This window comes from Babylonia areolata, chromosome 2 (genome assembly GCF_041734735.1).
Source record: "Babylonia areolata isolate BAREFJ2019XMU chromosome 2, ASM4173473v1, whole genome shotgun sequence".
Taxonomy (NCBI): Eukaryota; Metazoa; Mollusca; class Gastropoda; order Neogastropoda; family Buccinidae; genus Babylonia; species Babylonia areolata.
This window is the reverse complement of record NC_134877.1, coordinates 28,165,233-28,188,020: the sequence shown is the minus strand read 5'-3', so window position 1 is coordinate 28,188,020 and position 22,788 is coordinate 28,165,233. Positions and strand designations below refer to the sequence as shown.

Sequence of the window (22,788 nt, the reverse complement as noted above, 5' to 3'; positions counted from 1 at the left end):
CACACACACACACACACACACACACAGTGACACAGACACACAAAGACACAGAGACACAGAGACAGACAGACAGACAGACACACACACACACACACACACACACACACACACACACACACACACGAGAAATAAAAATAAAAATGTATCTTTGACAGACTCCTCACAAAGAAAGCCACCCACCACGTGCTGTCTGACTACTCTGTTGAATCATAGCGACATATAACGATCAAATCAGTAAACAGCAGTATTTCTATACACATCTCTCAAAAGGGCAACAGATGTTACACAAAATATAGATTGATTATGATGTATTCAGTTCATACATTAAGTAAATGGTGCTTACCTTTTTACTGACATAATGGTTGAACGATTATTGAACATACTTCACACCCATTGTCTGTTGGGGCGAAGACCTTTCCAAATGAATCATCTGAAATCTCAAGTCACAGCAACATGGAATATATTTAGGTGATGCTGAATATGCCAGAACGTAGGGGGACAGTACTCTCAGGCCAGACCTCAGTTGTGCGAGCAAACTATCAGACTGGGTAACATCTACATTCCACACACACACACACACACACACACACACACACACACACACGGGTATCTCTTGAGGACGCAACATCACGTCAACAATGGGCGAGGTTTAGTATCGCCAGTATTTCATACACGTGAACAGAAAAATATAGATAGATAGATAGATAGATAGATAGATAGATAGAGAGAGAGAGAGAGAGAAAGAGAGAGAGAGAGAGAGAGGGTGTAGAGAGGGAGGGATAGGGAGAGAGCGAGAGAGAGGCGGAGAGAATGGGAGAGGGAGAGAGAGAGCGAGCGAGAGAGAGGGCGAGAGAGAGGGAGAGAGAGAGAGGGGGAGAGAGGGAGGGAAAGAGGGAGAGAGAGAGAGGGAGAGTGTGTGTGTGTGAGAGAGAGATTCAAGATTCAAGATTCAAAAACTTTATTACTCAAGGATAAAGATTTTAGGCATTGCCTAGTCTTCCAATCTGTCCTTGTGACAACAAAAACAAGAGAGAGAGAGAGAGAGAGAGAGAGAGAGAGAGAGACAGGGAGAGAGAGAAGGGAGAAGAGAGAGACGGAGAGACAGAGGGAAAGAGAGATAGATAGATAGATAGAGATAGATAGATAGATAGAGAGAGAGAGAGACAGAGAGAGAGAGAGAGAGAGAGAGAGAGAGAGAGAGAGAGAGAGAGAAGCGATACAAGCAATTTTGTATACCCAGTATCACGTGTACACAAACTTAAACATGTAGAGTGAAGGACAAGAGCAATACGTAGGATTCAGCAGCACCAGAATTACATCAACACGAACAGCAATGAAAACGAACAGAGACAGGAACAATACACGGATATCTGCATCACCAATATTACACATACCTAAACATGGATGAAGGAATTAAGTGATCCGTGTGGTATGTAGGATTCGATCTAGCATCAGCCCGTATTTCCCACACACGTCAAGATAAAAAAAATAATAACACAAACAGAGAAAGCAATTCCTATGAACGATGTATGGGATGTAGCATCTGCACACACATGATACACGTGAACAAACAAATTAAACGACAAAAGCAACAGCATCCCATGAGGAAAATAACGTCACGACACGCGAAGATCACCTGAGGACGAGGAGCAACCAATGCTGAGTGAATCTACCCTCCCATCACAGTACACTGACCTTCCACCTTTACCCTGTGGCGTGCACTTTGACCGATTACTTAAATAATCAATTAGTTGATCACGCGGACACCAGGCCTCTGACTCAGCCCGTACTGGAACCAAACGCTGCCACAGATGCTCTCAGCAAACACAGATGACGACCGCTGAAACTATGGACGTCCATGCACAGTGATTTACCGAGAAACGCCTGGTGAAGAGACATCCAGGGGTGCTATTCAAAAGACCACCGTACCATGCAGGTTAAGCCGTACCATGCGGGTAAAGCCGTACAATGCAGGTAAAGCCGTACCATACAGGTAAAGCCGTACCATGCGGGTAAAGCCGTACAATGCAGGTAAAGCCGTACCATGCGGGTAAAGCCGTACAATGCAGGTAAATCCGTACCATGCGGGTAAAGCCGTACCATGCGGGTAAAGCCGTACCATGCGTGTAAAGGTGTACCTGCGGGTTAAGGCAAACAGGCCTTGTCTCATATAGATTTACCCGCAGGTACACTTTTACCGGCAGGTACAATGGTCTCTTGAATACCACCCCAGGCAGACACCAAGAAGGTGTGGACCTTACATTGAGCCAGACAGGCAAAGGCACTGGGACAGGGGACAGGGGCAGGGGACAGGGGCCAGGGGTCAGGGGACAGGGGCAGGGGACAGGGGACAGGGGGCAGGGGACAGGGGACAGGGGGCAGGGGACAGGGGCCAGGGGTCAGGGGACAAGGGGCAGGGGACAGGGGACAGGGGGCAGGGGACAGGGGGCAGGGGGCAGGGGACAGGGGGCAGGGGACAGGGGACAGGGGAGTCTCTTGCTGACGGTCTGTGACCCCAGGACGAGGGAAATGTCTAAGATAGTAAGTAACGTAGCGATTTCTCATGAGACCAAGCAGACATTTTAACACCTTGCAGTGGACATGTTGGGGACAACAGTGATGTGAAGATCAGTAAATCATGCAGCAATGAAGACCAGTAAACCAATCGGCAATGAAGACCAGTAAACCATGAAGACCAGTAAACCAATCAGCAATGAAGACCAGTAAACCACTCGGCAAAGACGACCAGTAAACCACTCGGCAAAGACGACCAGTAAACCATGCAGCAATGACGACCATGACACATTGTACATCCCTGGGCTCACTGTCCCCAAACCTAAGAATTCAGCCTGTTCTCCAACTTCCTACAGTCGTCAGTGCTCAAATCTCATTTCTTCTATTATTCCTGGTTGTATTTGAAGTTAGTTTGTGAGACAAAGCTCAAACCAAATGAATGTAACTAATTTGAATCAATGCGGGTTAGATTCTTATCAATGAAGCCTTTCCTGGCCATGTAAAAAGCCGACTGTAGACGTGACAGTTCCACTCTCTTTGTTTCTGTCTGTCACACACACACACACACACACACACACACACACACACACACGTGCGCGCGCGCGCGCGCGCGACATCCATGCTTCCCGTGTGGGCCAGTCTGGTCTCGGAACCATGACGTCATGTCTTTGACAGATTAAGTGACATACATCTTCATGTGTGTATAGTCCCAGAGCGCCAAACACCAATACATTATTTTATCTCCCTTGCTTATGCTGTGCTGTATCCAAAATTGGAGCAACTCAGTGAAAAAACCCAAACAAACAAACAAAACAACAACCAAAAAACAAACAAACAACAAAAACACACAAGAAAAACAAGAAGTTTGAAAAGAAACAGTCACGTTATTCTCTTCACACAATATAAACGGAACGACAAGCAATTGTTTCCTATTTCAAATCACTTCACCTCAACTCAGTAACGCATTATGAATCCATTTGATGAATCCAACATGCCATTGTCACTGCAACTGTCACGGTTTGACAATTATTGCCTGGGAAAGATGGCGCACGTCTGCGAATGATGTAAAGACAAGGCATCTACTATTTAAAAACAAAAGAAAAACGACAGTCGGCGTGGCGTAGCTTATATGAATAAATCCGTACATTTTAAAACCTCCTCCAAACTGAGAAGACAGTGCAGGACTATTGGGCGCTGACCAGGGGTTAGCTTTGACAGCAGACCCTGCCTACAGCTGGGTGATTGTCACGTTGTCTGTGGAGGGTGCAGAGCGGAAGGCTTCATTCACGTGGCCCTTGCCGTCAGCCACGGTGTCCTCCTCCCCCTCCCCCCTCCTCCCCCCGGCCCGCTGAGTCACGTGAAGGTCCCCTCTGTAGCCGTTGCAGAAGGGCAGGTACCGGGTGAAGGGCAGTCTGTTCAGATAGGGCTGCACCAAAGGGAGGTCATACACCTCGAATTGCCTCCCTTCCCTGCCCGGCGCGTCCCCCGTGCTTTCGCTCTGGCCCCACTTGGTTAGCCCCCTTTCTTCCCGCGTCCCTGCGGCAGAGAACGTTCCATGATACACAAGTCAAAAGATGGCCAGTTAAACAGCGATCAGCAGATGAGATTTGCTTCGGTTAAGATCAATGTTGGATTTGTTGTAGTGTATTGTACTGAAATAAAGCAGTAGTAGTAGCAGTATTTGTATTTGTATTTGTATTTCTTTATATCACAACAGATTTCTCGGTGTGAAATTCGGGCTGCTTTACCCAGGGAGAGCGCGTCGCCAGACTACAGCGCCACACATTTTTTTTGTATTTTTTCCTCCGTGCAGTTTTATTTGTTTTTCCTATCGAAGTGGATTTTTCTACAGAATTTTGCCAGGAACAAACCTTTTGTTGCCGTGGGTTCTTTACGTGCGCTAAGTGCATGCTGCACACGGGACCTCGGTTTATCGTCTCATCCGAATGACTAGCGTCCAGACCACCACTCAAGGTCTAGTGGAGGGGGAGAAAATTTCGGGGGCTGTGCCGTGATTCGAACCAGCGCGCTCAGATTCTCTCGCTTCCTAGGCGGACGCGTTACCACATGCGTGAGTGGAGTGTGGGTAGGGATAGGGAGAAACAGAACGCTGGTTCTGAAACAAAGTTTTATCACAGTATGCTATTGTGATCGCTCGCACAGTCAGCAGACGAGACCCCCACCTCACCCACCACCCCTCACCCCTCCCTCCCTGCAGACACAACAGGTCACTGACCCCCACCTCACCCACCACCCCTCACCCCTCCCTGCAGACACAACAGGTCACTGACCCCCACCTCACCCACCACCCCTCACCCCTCCCTGCAGACACAACAGGTCACTGACAAAGCGACGAGACAGAGAGTGCCCGTGGAGCGCAGTGCCCTAGAGCACGGGGATGTTGCACTCACAAGTCCTGGTCAACCCACAGCAGCCAGGAAACCACCGGATCAAATGACTCCCCAGGCCAAGACAAGAGCCTGGGTTCCTCCCCAGTGCAGCAGTTTTCCCCACTGTAACATCTTCCCGCACACCCAGCGTCGGTGGGTGCACTTTTGGTGAAGAAAACTAATCTCTGTAGGAGAACAACGCTACAGCGTCAATGGTCACAACGATACACTTCCTTCCAGTTCCACCACCGATCCAGACTCACTGCCTTCACACGAGGGTTACAGTGTCACCTTCGTGTCCATCCATGGATAAAATAAAATAAAAGAAAAGAAAAGAAAGAAAAAGAAAGAAAGAATGAATGGGAAAAAAAGTCTTCATCGGACCCAAAGGACAACCCACCCTATAACCAACCAACCAAAACACTGACACGCAACTGTTGACCTTGCGCACTGTGACCGTGGGGCACAGGTCGGTGGGGTCAACGTCCTCCCCAACAGGTCCTGGGTCACAGGTCAGGGGGTCATCACGTGAGACTGACAGGAGGTGTCAGGCTGCTGCATGTTTATGATCCCCATCACCCCGCTCTGGTACACACCTGACAGGTGTGGATTTATGGGGCCAGCTTGACCTCTGTTGTCTGCTCCCCCCTCCCCCCTCCAACCTCTCTGTCCGTCTCTCAGTGTGCCTGTGTGCGTATGTGTACGTGCGCGCGCGAATGCCCTTTTTCCCGTCGACTATAAAAGTTTTTAATATTTAAGAACACACACACACACAGATTAATCATGTTGCCACTCACATCTTTTTTTCCCCCTTTCCAATGATGCAAGAGGATACTTTCTGCGTTTATTTCATGTGTTGGGACAGAAACATAAACATACGACCTTATCTCATTTCAATCATTTGTCGTCTATGTGTCTGCCATCTTATCATCTTTTTGTGTGTTTACTTATTTCGTTTGATACTTTCATTGCATTTCATGTAAATGTTTTATAAAAAAAAACCAACCAACCAACAACCCTAGCGTGGTCTCTTAAGGTCTGACCAATGCGTTGGGTTTATGCGTAGGTCAGGCATCTGGCCCTCTTCATGAAAAAAAGATGTGGTGTAGCGTAAATGGATCAGTCCGCAAGCTTTGACACCTCATTGAAACTGAAACTGTCCTGTTACTTTGAAATTTAGTGTATAAAGCTGGACGTATTGCTTTGTTTGAGACTTTTTTTTTTCATTGTCATCTTAATAATTCCTCGTGGTGTGATCTGCATGGGAGGTAAACTGGCCTGTGTACAGACACAAGGGAGGGAATGGGGACAAAGGGAGATCACCTGGCACGGTGTTGTCCAGCACAAAGGCCAGCACTCCGGCCACAAACATGCTGGTGCTGCACAGCACTGTCAGTACGTTGTCCGCCAGCTGACTGCCTGCACACACACACACACACACACACACACACACACACACACACAGACACACACACACACACACACACACACAGATCGAGCATACATATTACGACACACAACAAAACACCCACGCACCCACTCACCTTTCCCTCCCCCACCATCCCCTGCCAATGGAAATACGAGACAGGCAGAGACGCTAGAATACGATGGATCTTCACGACACTGAAGGAAATTCTATCCTGTAAGACGGCACCACCTCAGAATTACGATTGAGCGTGCATTATGCGAGGCAGCCTCTGGGCCGATCAGTTCGTGTCTGGCTTGTCTGGTGATCAGTCCATCACTTCACAGCTCGCGTCCTTTTGTTGATGCCAGTTTTGCTTTGGGCATCTTGGTTGGACGGAGTTCAGGTTTGAATCCCCTTTGGGACACCTGTTGTATGAAGCAGTGCAATGTACGTTGCAGTGTGTTATCTGTATAACTGGAAGTTTATCATTATCTGTGTTATTTCCTGGATATCATGGACATAAACTGCTGTGTTTGCAACATTTTTTTCTAGTTTGCTCTGCCGATGTACCTTACATGATAGACAGAACTGAAGGCCAGCACGCCCAATCTAATGGACGAGAATGGTTTCTATCCTTGGCACATGTAAACCTGTACAACAGAGATTTGTGCATCATGGATTATGCACCTGGCTGACACACTGTCATAATTCTTTCTGGGTGCCCTTCCACAGGGTGGAGCTCTGATCAAACTTCAGCTGACAGGTAAGTCTCGTTTTAATCTTTCAGTCATTAGCTCGCATAGCACACACACACACACACACACACACACACACACACACACACACACACACATACACCCCACCCACCTGTGTCAATGGCCCCCGGGTTGAGGGCCATCCATTTGGGCAGACAGATGCCCAGGAAGACGGACACCCCCAGAATGAACAGGTTACGGGTGGAGTTGAGGTCCACAAACTGCAGGTTGGAGATCCCCACTGCCGTCACCATGCCTGGGGAACACACACGGCAGTGAGGACCAATGGATCTGATCACATCTGACGAATGTTGTTGTTGAAGGGTTCGCTCATTACATCCAGAGGGAACACTGGTTGGACTTTAAAGACTTCGTTCTATTCAGCTACAGGCTACAGTACAGTCAGGTCCACACACAAAGAGAGTCCGGATGGAAGTGTTGTGAGAGGTCACTGCCTAGCAAGGAAAGGAGCAGAGAGACAGAGACACAGAGAGTGGTGCTGTTAGCATGGGAGGGGATGGTTGTTCACATTCCTTGACCTGTGGTACCAGAGTTATTTTTAGAGTTGCTGCAATCCTTGTGTTGGCCAAACTCCACAGTTAACCACGAAACAAAGCCAGACCTCTACAACAACCGGAGTTACATCATCCTTAAATCTGTGTACACAAACGACGCCTGAACTGGGCATGCGGTGTTTCTTTCATTTCCCCACAGTGTCAGAGCCGTGGATCCACCGACCGACGAAAGGACTGGAATTTCCTTCTTCTTTTACTGAGAAAAGGTACTTACTTCCAACTGTCCTCACCCCCACCCAGATTTGAATGGGTACCTGACTTAAGTGCCAGAGCCTGACACCGTGGACATGCAATCACTGGCCCTGTGGCAGTAAAGGTCCAGGGGATCTGAAACTGTGGATTAGTGGTGTGCGTGCACTTAGAGCATGCAAAACATGTGGATTAGTGGTGTGCGTGCACTTAGAGCATGCAAAACATGTGGATTAGTGGTGTGCGTGTGCTTAGATCATGCAAAACACCATGTGGATTAGTGTTGTGCGTGCACTTAGAGCATGCAAAACACTATGTGGATTAGTGGTGTGCGTGCACTTAGAGCATGCAAAACATGTGGATTAGTGGTGTGCGTGCACTTAGAGCATACAAAACACCATGTGGATTAGTGGTGTGTGTGCACTTAGAGCATGCAAAACATGTGGATTAGTGGTGTGCGTGCCCTTAGAGCATGCAAAACACCATGTGGGTTAGTGGTGTGCGTGCACTTAGAGCATGCAAAACACCATGTGGGTTAGTGGTGTGCGTGCACTTAGAGCATGCAAAACACCATGTAGATTAGTGGTGTGCGTGCACTTAGAGCATGCAAAACACCATGTAAAATCCCTTGCACTATCCAACAGGTTCTCATGACCGGACAAACGCTGTGAAATTCTGCAATACGTTCGTGCATCAGGATGTCATCTTTCATGTGTGTGTGTGTGTGTGTGTGTGTGTGTGTGTGTGTGTGTGTGTGTGTGTGTACGAACTCACCGAACATAGCAATGAAGAGTCCGCCCACAATGGGATCCGGAATGGTGGCGAAGAGAGCGCCGAACTTGCCCACACAGCCAAAGATCATCATCAGCACACCGCTCACCTGGATCACCGCCAGACTGCCCACCTGCACAGGTAGGTTAAGGTCACTGGTCAACTTGATGGATTTCAACTTTTGGCAGGTTTTCACCTCTATAAGAAACAATTATAAGCTTAAAAAAGAAAGAAAAAAACAAGAAAAAGAAAGCATCTTTCCAGAGCTGTGATTGCTTTACAGATGTCTATATTTTAACGCTCAGAATAGATTCAGTAAAAGAAAAAATAATTTTAAAAAAGAAAAAAAAAAGAAGAAAAAAAAAGAATTGTAGGTGAGGTGTGTGAATACAGGTGAGGTATATGAATACAGGTGAAGTGTGTGAATACAGTACAGGTGCGGTGTGTGAATACAGGTGCGGTGTGTGAATACAGGTGCGGTGTGTGAATACAGGTGCGGTGTGTGAATACAGGTGCGGTGTGTGAATACAGTACAGGTGCGGTGTGTGAATACAGGTGAGGTGTTTGAGTACAGGTGAGGTGTGTGAATACAGTACAGGTGCAGTGTGTGAATACAATACAGGTGAGGTGTGTGAATATAGTACAGGTGTGGTGTGTGAATACATTACAGGTGAGGTGTGTGAATACAGGTGAGGTGTGTGAATACATTACAGGTGAGGTGTGTGAATACAGGTGAGGTGTGTGAATACAGGTGCGGTGTGTGAATACAGTACAGGTGAGGTGTGTGAATACAGGTGAGGTGTGTGAATACAGGTGAGGTGTGCAGTCACCTTGGTGATGCCGATGGCCCCAATGTTCTCACTGTAGGACGTGGTGCCTCCCCCCACTCCCCAGGCCCCGGCCAGCAGGGTGGTGATGCCCTCCACCCCGATACCTGCAAGTGATTCACACCTCACAGGTCGGAGACACAACGTCAATGTCACGGTGTGCACGTGGGGAGCAGTTATGACAGCGTGTGTGGATGGGAGTGTAGATCATGTTGAATTCAGGAGGAAAACCACCAGGTCATAGAACAGCCTTCAGACAGCAATTATTAGATGCTGAAGTGGACAGCAGAGCACGTGGGAATCGGTTGGTGTGTGACCGGGACAAGAAAGGTAGGCAGCCTGTTGTGCAAATGACTCAGTGTTTGTAAAGCGCTTGTAGCTGGGTCGCTGACCAAGGATAGGCTCTGTTTAAGTATCCATATCATCATCAAAGAGAAGTACCACCTGCTGAACCAGCTGTTCCTGTCTCCGGCATCCGTGTTGAAACAACAACCAGGAGGACTTGTGAACACAGGCAGTGCAGTTACTGGGTCAGTGTGCCCTTCTCAGCGTAACGAAAACACTGTAAGAGTGAACGGGGTGGATGAGGCATTAAGAAGACGTGGAGAATGTGGATGGGAGGCCCGGGTAGTGGTTTTGCCCTACACTAGGAACCGGGTGTCTAGGGCTTCGAGTCCCATATTTGTATTTTACACCCCCCAACACCCCCTCCCCCACCCTCCTACCTAGATCTTTGGTTGTAGGGGTGCTAATCATTCAGGTGACACGATAAACTGAGCTCCTGTATGCAAGCGTGCACTTGACGCACGTAAAACAACAACAACAACAACAACAACAAGAACCAACAACAAAAACACGGCTACAAAGGGGTTGTTCCTGACCAAATTCTGCAGTAAGAAGGATCCGCTATGTAAGTAAAAGAAACACACTTGCAGACAGACAGACAAAACAGAAAGGAGATACAGGTGGCCCTGCACTGTAGTGGCGAGCTCTAACCGAGGTGAGCAGCCCGAATTTCACACACAAAAATCTGTTCTGACAAAAAGTAATCCAGTCCAATCCAATCCAGTGTAATGCAGCCCAGTCAAACATGATACAATACAATACAATACAATACAATACAATACAATCTGGATTACTAACTAGTGTCTGTTGTAAAGGCCTACTCCACAACCAGACTCACAAGACCAGACTCACGAGTACCTCTGCTCACAGCACTTTTAGGCGGAGGCGGGGCTCCAGACAGGCGTGCGCATGCGTAGTAGTCACCGACGGATTCGATGATGGAGGCGATGATGGCAGCGATACCCCCCAGGACCCCCGCCAGACTGACCGTGGGCACCCCCCACTGACCTGCAGGACAACAGGCAGTCCGCTCAGTCTCCCAGACCCCCACCTCTGTTTCCTCCCCCCGGGCCTTTTTCCCCCCACACCATGGCCGCGTTGCACGAGGCGATCTTTGCAGCGCTAAGTTTGCTTAGAGTTAAGAATGTTCTTAAGTGTATGGAATTCACCGTGGAGTTAGGAACGTTCTTATCGGTAAGCAAACTCAGTGCTGCTAAGTTTGCGCTTATGCAGCCCACCCCGTGACTGTTTGAAAAATTTTCATTGACGCTTTTACATGACAATGGGTTATAGGAAACCACCACCACCACCATCATCATCACCATAGTCATCATCGTCGTCGTCGTGGTTGTCTTCCTGGAACCGAGGATGAGGATATGTTATGCCATCATCATCATGTGTAGCATTGTGTTGGTGAATAGAGACACGTGTGTGTGTGTGTTTGTTGTTTTTCCACATGCAGAGCTACTTTAGTATGCACTATCGTTTACGTATTGCTTCTTGTGAGGCACGTAGAGCCCGTTTTTGGGGAGTTAGCGCTATCTATCTATCTATCTATCTATCTATCTGCCTTATTAGTTTTTATTATCATTATCGGTGGACACCAGAAAACAAAGTGAGTGACCCATTCAGAAACAGAAAGCTCGACAAACAACGGCCACACACACAGAAGACGTACAGAATAGTCATGCCACGTACAAAGGCTGATCACTCTAACAACTTCAACACTTGGGGTGGGGATGGGGGATGGCCGGGGGGAGGGAGGGGGGAGTAAGGGGGGTAAAACCTTGAACGAATAAACGAACTTAACTCACTCAGTACGGCCAGTCCTCTCTTCTCCTCTACACAGACCCTTCAGATGTCCAGTGGGTGTCTGAATGACCCAACCTTTAGCTTCCGTCGTCAGAATTGTGGTATTCTTTGTCAACATTCACCTCTTCAAGAGCCTTCCGCTTGCAATATTTTGATGATGGTAATTGGCGTGAATTCGCATGGAGAGAGTTAAAACGTCCAATCAGAAACAGAAGCTCAGCATGGTTATAAAACGAATATTCATCACACTTGCGATGAGAGATGACACTAACACATTGAACAATAACCTTCTAATCTCTAATTCTTCTTCTTCGTTCGTGGGCTGCAACTCCCACGTTCACTTGTATGTACACGAGTGGGATTTTACGTGCATGACCGTTTTTACCACGCCATGTAGGCAGCATACGCTGTTTTAGGGGGTTAACCTTCTAATAAAACCTAATATCACAACGTTATAAACGAGCACTTGTCTCCAGGAAAGAGAGGACGTACGGGAATTCCCTGTCAAGGGAAGAGAACTCAGGTCATGTCCGATTCTTTTGTTACAAGGGTCACAGATTAGCAAGGAACATCTTTGTTTTTTGTTTGTTTGTTTGTTTTTTTACATCCAACGCCTCAGCCTAAGGAGAAAGTAAAGAAATGAAACAAATTGCAAAGAAAGAAAAAAAAATATCGAAACACAAAGAAAGTACACTCATCATTATAACCAACCTCTCCCTTCTTTTCGACTGTGTCAACCTCCACCACAGAAACACACACACACACACACACACACACACACACACACACACACACAGACAGACACACACACAGACACAGACACACACACACACACACACACACATGAGAGCAAACAAAAAGTCACCATCAGACACACTAGAAAGAGAACAGAGGATACAGAATACCTTACTGTCTCCAATAAGAAAAATCAATTCATGATGTTAAACACAAAGAATCCACGAGAACCAGAAACATTCAATCTATCTATTTATCTGTCTATCTATCTACAAACATTCAATCTATCTTTCTCTCCCTATATCTATCTATATATCTATCTACGTACCTACGTACGTATATACATGCATACATACATCTATCTATCTGTCTATCTATCTATCTACCTATGTACATACATACATATACACATCTATCTATCTATCTAATCCACGTGTGTGGGGTGGGTGGGTGCGGGTGTGCGCTGTTTATCTGGTTGTGGTTTTCCGCAATTTATCTTTATTCTTATCTGTCTATTATAATCAGTGTGCAATATAGTAGGCTATGCTTATAATTATATTCAAAATAATGTTTCTTAATTCTTTCTGTTTTTACATTAAGAATACTAGTTATTACCTGCAGTGTGTGGATGGATGTATGAAACGGTGTGATATTTTTTTACATTTTTGTCTTCGTAATATTCGTAAAAGCTGTTGTTGACTGTTTCAGTTTTGGTCCCCATGTTGTGATAATGCACCTGACCAAATTTCTCCAGTTGGACATAATAAAGTTATTCATATTCTTATTCTCATCCATCTATCTATCTATGTACATACATACATACATACATCTATGTTCCAGCTAGCTGGAATCCCAAAGGGAGTCAACGATAGGCTTATGACCATGAAACTCCCACTGGCTGGTGGCCAGAAGCACCTCACCGTTGTCAGTGCCTACGCCCCAACCATGACCAACCCGGATGAAGTGAAGGCGAAGTTCTACGAGGACCTTCACTCTGTCATTGCTGCTATCCCTAAAGCAGACAAGCTCATCATTCTTGGGGACTTCAATGCTAGAGTTGGCTCTGACTACATCTCCTGGGATGGAGTGATTGGAAAGCATGGTGTGGGCCACTGCAACCCAAACGGATTGCTTTTGCTTCAGACCTGTGCAGAGCACGAACTGCTGATAACCAACACAGTTTTCTGCCTCCCTACCCGCAACAGGACGTCATGGATGCACCCTCGCTCAAAGCATTGGCATCTCATCGATTATGTCATCGTCAGGAAAAGGGATAGGCAAGATGTACGTGTAACAAAGACCATGTGCGGCGCCGAGTGTTGGACAGACCATCGCCTTGTAGTCTCAAAGCTGAATATTCGAATCCAGCCAAAGAGACGCCCCCAAGGCCAGAAGGCTCCAAAACGGCTCAACATCGCTAAGCTGAAAAACATCACCATCAGACAGTCCTTTGTGGAGCTGCTGGAAGATCGTCTGGAATCCGCCTCTCTGGACAACCAGAATGTGGAGTCTGACTGGAGGACCCTGCGTGAGCTGATCTATAGTACAGCTTCAGAGACCCTGGGACCCATGACCAGAAAGCACAAAGACTGGTTTGATGAAAACTGTGATGAAATCAAGCAGCTTCTGGATGAGAAACGCCGTCTGCATCAAGCCTGCCTGAGCAATCCAAAGTCCACATCAAAAAAGGATGCATACGATGCCATCCGCAGGACTGTTCAGCAAAAGTTACGCCAGATGCAGGATAAGTGGCTGAGTGACAAAGCTGATGAGATCCAGGGATATGCTGACAGGCACGATATGAAGAGGTTCTATGATGCCTTAAAAGAAGTCTACGGCCCCACATCCTCAGGATCGTCCCCCCTCCTCAGTGCAGATGGGAATACCTTGATCACCGAGAAGGAGAAAGTTCTCGAACGCTGGACTGAGCACTTCAACAGTGTCTTAAATCGCCCTTCCTCCATAAATGATGAAGCCATAGACCGTCTCCCACAAGTCCCCATCAACGAAGCACTGGACGATCCACCAACACCCCTTGAGACCCAGAAAGCAATCCGTCTGCTATCCAGTGGCAAAGCACCTGGCTCAGACTCCATACCAGCAGAGGTCTACAAGGATGGAGGCACTGTGCTGACTGAGAAGCTCCATCAGCTGTACTCACTCATGTGGAAAGAAGAGACGATCCCCCAGGATTTCAAAGATGCATCTATCATTCACTTGTACAAGCGAAAGGGGAACCGGCAAACCTGTGATAACCATCACAGCACACCTTGACCAAGGTCATTTGCCTGAGAGCCAATGTGGATTCCGGAAAGAGCGCGGAACCACTGACATGGTGTTTGCTGCAAGGCAGCTGCAAGAGAAATGTCAGGAGCAAAATGCTGATCTGTTCTCCACCTATGTCGACCTCACTAAGGCCTTCGACACCGTGAGTAGAGAGGGACTGTGGAAGATCATGGCCAAGTACGGATGCCCTCGGAAATTTATTTCCTTGGTCAGCCAATTCCATGAAGGCATGCAGGCTCGAGTCCAGGACAAAGGCGAAACATCTGCTCCTTTTGCTGTCAAAAATGGTGTCAAGCAAGGCTGCGTCCTGGCTCCAACGCTGTTCAGCCTCATGTTCTCTGCAATGCTTACTGATGCCTTCAGAGATGGCGATGTTGGAATCGGCCTAAAGTACCGAACAGATGGCAAGCTGTTTAACCTCAGAAGGCTTCAAGCAAAAACGAAGGTCATGACAGACATCATCAGAGACTTTTTGTTTGCTGATGATTGTGCCCTCAACGCTGGATCTGAAGCTGACATGCAACTCAGCGTCGACAAGTTTGCCGCTGCCAGCAGGAACTTCGGCCTTACCATCAGCACGAGGAAAACTGAAGTTCTCCATCAGCCAGCCCCAGGGAAACCCTACGTTGAGCCCAACATCACAGTCAACGGTCAGAGACTCATTGCGGTGGAGCGGTTCACATACCTTGGCAGCACACTGTCACGAAATGCGACCATCGACGATGAAGTGAACGTCAGGATTGCAAGAGCAAGCGCAACTTTTGGTAGACTCAGTGCAAATGTCTGGAACAGAAGAGGCATTAGTCTTGAGACCAAGCTAAAGGTCTACAGAGCAGTAGTTCTCCCCACACTACTGTGCGCCTGCGAAACTTGGACAGTGTACCAACGACATGCCAAGAAGCTGAACCACTTCCACACAACATGCCTCAGGAAGCTACTGAACATCAAGTGGCAAGACAGGACCCCAGACACAGAGGTGCTCGCAAAAGCCACCCTTCCCAGCATCTTCACCATCCTGATGCAGTCCCAGCTTCGCTGGGCTGGACACGTGGCGCACATGCCTGACCATCGGCTGCCCAAAAGGCTCTTCTATGGCGAGCTGCAGCAAGGGAAGAGATCACACGGAGGCCAGAAGAAGTACTTCAGAGATACTCTGAAAGTCTCTCTGAAAGCATTTGATATCAACCCTGACTCCTGGGAGGAATCTGCAGTGGACCGTGACAAATGGCGCGCTGCTGTGCACAAAGGCGCCAAGTTGTGCGAGGCCAACAGGACTGCTGCAGCTGTTCAGAAGAGGCAGGCCAGAAAGTCACGGGCAAACAAGCTCCCTGACAATGGTATGCCTGTCTTTGTCTGCCCCAACTGTCAGCGAACATTTCGTGCGCAGATTGGACTATACAGCCATCTGCGCATTCACAGATAGACTCATGAGCATCCTCCCCCCCACCCCACCACCACCCTCCCCCCATCCCCCGCTGGATGACAACGATGGTCATCATCGATCTCGATGGACACACCACCACCACATCTATGTACATACATACATACACACATCTATCGATGTACATGCATACATACATGCATACATACATCTATCTATCTGTCTATCTATCCACCTATGTACATACATACATATATACACACATACATGTATCTAGCTATCTATCTATCTATCCATGTATATACACACATATATACATACATACATATATCTATCTATCTATCTATCCATGTACATACATGCATACATACATCTATCTATTTATCCATGTACATACATGTATGTATGTATGTATGTATGTATGTATGTATATATATACATCTATCTATCTATCTACCTATCTATCTATCTATCTATGTACATACATACACGACTCCCATTGTCTCGTTCACCTCGTCATCAGCCCAATCGGATGAGACACTGGCCTCTGATTTCTTTCGCAACACACGGGTAAAGGAAAAAAGGAGAACTGGCAGAAGTGGGTGTGGAGACATAGACAGATCAAGACAACTGCCGACCCACTGACCCCCCCCCCCCCCCCCCACCCCCCACTGACCTGGGTAAGGGAACCTGAACCAGGGCGCCCTGTGCAGAGTGTCCCCCTGGACATCGGTCCTGGCCAGGTAGCCCCACTGGCCTTTGGTGGGGGGCAGCACGTCCGTCACTGTCAGCACGTAGCACAGCAACCAGCTGACACAGATGGCCAGCAACACCTGTACACAGCACTACACCTGTACACAGCACTACACCTGTACACAGCACACTACACCTGTACACAGCACTACACCAGCACTGTACACAGCACACAACACCTGTACACAGCACTACACCCGTACACAGCACACACCACCTGTACACAGCACTACACCTGTGCACAGCACTACACCTGTACACAGCACTACACCAGCACTACACCTGTACACAGCACTACACTTGTACACAGCACACAGCACTACACCTGTGCACAGCCCTACACCTGTGCACAGCACTACACCCGTACACAGCACACAACACCTGTACACAGCACACAGCACCTGTACACAGCACTACACCTGTATACAGCACACAACACCTGTACACAGCACACAGCACCTGTACACAGCACTACGTCTGTACACAGCACACAACACCTGTACACAGCACACAGCACCTGTACACAGCACTACACATGTACACAGCACAAGGTAACACATCACACCTGTACACAGCACACAACACCTGTACACAGCACACATCACCTGTACACAGCACACAGCACCACACAACACCTGTACACAGCACACAACACCTGTACACAGCACAACACCTGTAAACAACACATAACACCTGTACACAGCACACAACACCTGTAAACAACACATAACACCAGTACACAGCACACAACACCTGTAAACAACACATAACACCTGTACACAGCACACAACACCTGTACACAGCACAACACCTGTAAACAACACATAACACCTGTAAACAACACACAACACCTGTAAACAACACATAACACCTGTACACAGCACACAACACCTGTAAACAACACTTAACACCTGTACACAGCACACAGCACCACACAACACCTGTACACAGCACACAACACCTGTAAACAACACATAACACCAGTACACAGCACACAACACCTGTAAACAACACACAACACCTGTAAACAACACATAACACCAGTACACAGCTGTTGTCTGTGTTGCTTGCCACGTGCCCCCCGCTGTCCCCCTCCCACCAACTCCTCCCCCCCCCCCCGACCCAACACCCCCTCCCCCATTTCAGCATTGCTTCATCTCCTCAGCGTCCATCACTGCAGATTGAGCACCAGACCCCGAAGTCCATGACCCTTTCTTTCCTCCCTTTAAAAAAAAACTGAAGCCAAGAGAGAGAGAGAGAGAGAGAGAGAGAGACGCTTTGACGCTTTGACATTTTTATTGTCATTACCTGTAAGGGTCTATTGACAAGGGGGTGACGGGGATTAATTCTTAAATCCCCTTAAATGCAAAGCAACATTCTGCTTAACAGCCTTTCATCAACAAACAAACAAACAAAAAAATCTCTAAATATAACTCTCTCACGATACATTAAGCAAGCGGAACACACACACACACACACACACACACACACACACACACACACACACACACACACAAAGAAACTAATCATACAAACTCGACCACCCATTCTAGGAGTGATATAGTTCAATATATCAATTATCTACCTTACCAAATTAACATAAGAAAATAAAATGTACATATGGATATCCTCCTCATTTACTCTGGTGTGTTCTGATCATTGTAATTGATTATGCCTTATTTTTTGTGCTTCTGAGAGAGAGAGAGAGAGAGAGAGAGAGAGAGAGAGAGAGAGAGAGAGGACTTCTTACCGGAAAGAGAGCAAAGAAGGGCAGGAGCGTCTTGAAACATCCCCGGCCACGGCGGTAGGAGCAGAGAGGGAGGTAGACGTGACGTAGATACTGCGAGAAGATGGCGATCAGCGCCAGAACCCTGGGCAACATTTTTGTCACTGTTGTTATTCATATTCATGTTCACATTCATATTATGATTATGAGTATGATTATGATTATGATCACTATCATTATTGAACCCAACGCTCAGTTTTACATCACTGATTGACATAAGCTTACTGTTGGGCCAACAGCAAAGTGAGAGCTGTATGATCAACAGTTTCTCCATTACAGTGGGAAGTCATTTACAGCCTAGTCTTTTGTGAAGGACTATGACTCAAACTAGGAGGCAAGATTGCACTGGCTGTTAGTGCTGCAGCCTTGGGGGGGGGGGGGGGGGGGGGGGGGCTAGTTGGCCTTTGGGAACCATTCCAACGCCGACCGTCCTAAAACCCTTTTGGCCGAGAGAGTGGGGATGTAACTTGGGCAAGACACTCTCCGCTATAATCGGATTCTAGCCCAGATAGTCGGGACAGTAGTTACCTTTCTCTGCTGTTCTGATGGTCATAGTCGGACACGACTGTCTATCATACATATCATACATTATGATTATGGTTATGATTATGATTATCATCATCATCATCATCATCATTCTTCTTCTTAGTATTATTATATTCTTTTTTTATTTATTCTTTTTTTTATGTCATTCACTTTTGTATCTATTCATTTAATTTTTCTAAAATTGTATTTTAACTATCTTAATTTACCAATTAACTGATTCAATTACTTCTCTATGTATCTACTTTTGTATCTTATTTCAGTTTATTTCTTTTTAGTTTCCCTCCAAGGCCTGATGACTAAGCGCGTTGGGTTACGCTGCTGGTCAGACATCTGCGAAGCAGATGTGGTGTAGCGTATATGGATTTGCCGAACGCAGTGACGCCTCCTTGAGAAACTGAACTGAACTGAACTGAACCCGTACAGCACACACACTAAAGTGCCAAAGACTCAGATCACGGTCTCTGTCCACTGTCATTCACAACCACAGGGCGGATTGGTTGGTGTGGATTTGTGTCTGAAAGAAGAGCACCAGTAGGTGGACGGGAGGAGGGATGTGTGTGTGTGTGTGTGTGTGTGTGTGTGTGTGTGTGTGTGTGTGTGTGTGTGTGTGTGTGTGTGTGTGTGTGTTCTTAGGAAAATGTAAAAGGGTGCTCTTGTGTTTGGAAAACGTCAAAGATGATATGTAAAAAGTACCCCTTGGAAAATGTTGGAAAATGTGAAAGGGTGCTCTTTGGAAATCAATAAAGTATGCTCTTAGGAAAACGTAAAGGAGTGCTGTTTGGAAAACGTAGAAGACTGCTCTTCAGAAAACGAAACAGGACGCTAAAAAAAAACAACAACAAAAAAAACAAAAACAAAAAAAACAAAAACAAAAAAAAAACACGTTAAGTGATGCTCTGGTGGGATTTTTTTAAATTTTTGTGTGTGTGTGTGTGTGCTTTTTTCCAAATGAAGAAATCAGCTCCTGGAAATATCACCAAACCACCACCATCATCAGTTCTACAATCATCACCACGACCAACATCACAAGCACCTACACACACACACACACACACACACACACACACACACACACACACACACACACACACACACACACACACACAGCACCAGCACACTTACATGAGGGCGATCCACCACTGTCCCTGGGCCTTGAGGTAAGCAGCCTCGAAGAGCGACAGTCCGATCATGACGACGGTGGGACTGATGGTGAGGGGCCCGATGAAGTTCATGAGGAAGCCCACCAGCCCTGTGAAGCCCACCACCATCTGCACCAGGCTGCTGACCAGCAAGGCTCCCTGGAGCTGAGGTCAACAGTGAAGACGAAAGATGCAGTCAGGAAACTGTCACGGTATGCCAAAGTTCGTCGTCTGAGGAATTTGTCGGTTTGAGTGATAAAGGTTTTGTCGCGAGTCACGATTCAGTCGTTGAATATGGGAATGGGGTGCCTTAATTTTGTAGAGACCGCTTGAAAGGGAATGCTTTTAGATGTGTGTTAACAAAAGGATGTTAGCGAATGGCTCTGAGTTCTATCACCATCACCGACATTATCAACCCGTACAGCCCTTCACACAGGGCACCTTCACCGATTTTCAGCCTGATCAGAAACGCTCTCCAGTAACCGGAGCATGTCTGTGTTTCCCCAGGTCTAAATTCCATCTGGTCTAAAGTGGTTGTCACTTGTTGCAATCGCCTGACATGACACTACAATAAAAAATGTCATGTCGAGTAGTTGTCACGAGCCACGATTCGATCTTTGTCTCAGGAATATGTTGTTTTGATAAATGTTACGTGGTTGTCACAAGCCAAGATTCAATCTTTGTATCAGGAATTTGTTAGTTTGATAAATTAATGTAAAGTTGTCGCAAGCCACAATTCAATCTTTGTCTCAGGAATATGTTGTTTTGATAAATGTTACGTGGTTGTCACAAGCCAAGATTCAATCTTTGTATCAGGAATTTGTTAGTTTGATAAATTAATGTTAAGTGGTTGTCACAAGCCATGATTCAATCTTTGTATCAGGAATTTGTTGGTTTGATAAATTAATGTTAAGTGGTTGTCGCAAGCCACAATTCAATCTTTGTATCAGGAATTTGTTGGTTTGATAAATTAATGTTAAGTGGTTGTCACAAGCCATGATTCAATCTTTGTATCAGGAATTTGTTGGTTTGATAAATTAATGTAAAGTTGTTGTCGCAAGCCACAATTCAATCTTTGTCTCAGGAATTTGTTGGTTTGATAAATGTTAAGTGGTTGTCACAAGCCACAATTCAATCTTTGTCTCAGGAATTTGTTGGTTTGATAAATTAATGTAAAGTTGTTGTCGCAAGCCACAATTCAATCTTTGTCTCAGGACTTTGTTGGTTTGATAAATGTTAAGTGGTTGTCGCAAGCCATGATTCAATCTCTGCATCAGGACTTTGTTGAGTTGTCGTTCCAAGTCACGATTCAGTCTTGGTCTTAGAAACCTTTTGGTTTACGTGTTGAGTGGTACTTACCAGTTTGTTTGTTTTGTTTAGATATTCCATCTCGTTTGATGTTAATGTTTGACACAGACCTCATTTGGTTTACGTGTTGAGTGGTACTTACCAATTTGTTTGTTTTGTTTAGATATTTCATCTCGTTTGATGTTAATGTTTGACACAGACCTAGGGAAAGCTCTCACGGCCTGATCAACACGTGCGGTTTTAGCGAACCTCTGACGTGTTTTCTGTTGTTGCTGTTGTTTGTTACTGTTGCTGTTGTTGTTGTTTCTCCACAGCAGATTTGGTGTGGCGTATATAGAGCAGTCCGCGCGCTTTGACACTTCCTACAAACTGAAACTGAAACCGAAAAACAGCACGCACCTCTCTCAGTCTGGCTTCCCACATCTCCACGTGCTCGTCACTCCCACAGACAGTGCTGTTCTCTGCAAACAACAGGATACATACATTCATACATACATACATACATACATGCATCTCTCTCTCTCTCTCCTCTCTCTCTCTCTCTCTCCCTCTCCCCGCACACTTTTCGTACACACACATTATACATTCTGACATACATACATACACACATATTGGCTTAAGTGTAAAATCGCACGCACGCACACACACACACACACACACACACACACACACACACACACCAAACACGCACACACACACACACACACACACACACACACACACACACACACACACACACACACTGACCATTGGCCATTGCCGGATCATCCACACAGGGGTTACAGGTCCACTGAGGCAGTGACAGCAGCACCATGAAGGGGGACACAAAGCTGAAGCTGACACTCTGGATGATGGGCAATCTGAAACACAATGACTGATGTAATACAATGCATAATGGGTAATCTGCAACACAATGACTGATGTAACACAATGCATAATGGGTAATCTGCAACACAATGACTGATGTAACACAATGCATAATGGGTAATCTGCAACACAATGACTGATGTAATACAATGCATAATGGGTAATCTGCAACACAATGACTGATGTAATACAATGCATAATGGGCAATCTGAAACACAATGACTGATGTAACACAATGCATAATGGGCAATCTGAAACACAATGACTGATGTAACACAATGCATAATGGGTAATCTGCAACACAATGACTGATGTAACACAATGCATAATGGGTAATCTGAAACACAATGACTGATGTAACACAATGCATAATGGGTAATCTGCAACACAATGACTGATGT

General features: G+C 46.4%; 1 protein-coding gene across 2 annotated transcripts in view; it reads right to left on the bottom strand.

The window, feature by feature from the left end:
* Positions 1-2,438: 2,438 nt before the first annotated feature.
* Positions 2,439-22,788, bottom strand: part of LOC143300001 (solute carrier family 23 member 1-like) — a 28,469-nt gene continuing 8,119 nt past the window's right edge. For both annotated transcript variants that reach the window (XM_076613559.1, XM_076613565.1), the window contains exons 4-14: positions 22,268-22,380; positions 21,920-21,981; positions 20,196-20,377; positions 18,492-18,612; positions 16,665-16,821; positions 10,633-10,782; positions 9,433-9,536; positions 8,606-8,735; positions 7,180-7,323; positions 6,228-6,323; positions 2,439-4,050 (exon numbers count right to left, since the gene is read on the bottom strand). In XM_076613559.1, coding sequence (XP_076469674.1) covers positions 3,743-4,050; positions 6,228-6,323; positions 7,180-7,323; positions 8,606-8,735; positions 9,433-9,536; positions 10,633-10,782; positions 16,665-16,821; positions 18,492-18,612; positions 20,196-20,377; positions 21,920-21,981; positions 22,268-22,380 — 1,567 coding nt within the window. In that variant the 3' untranslated portion in view covers positions 2,439-3,742. The remainder of the gene's footprint in view (positions 4,051-6,227; positions 6,324-7,179; positions 7,324-8,605; positions 8,736-9,432; positions 9,537-10,632; positions 10,783-16,664; positions 16,822-18,491; positions 18,613-20,195; positions 20,378-21,919; positions 21,982-22,267; positions 22,381-22,788) is intronic.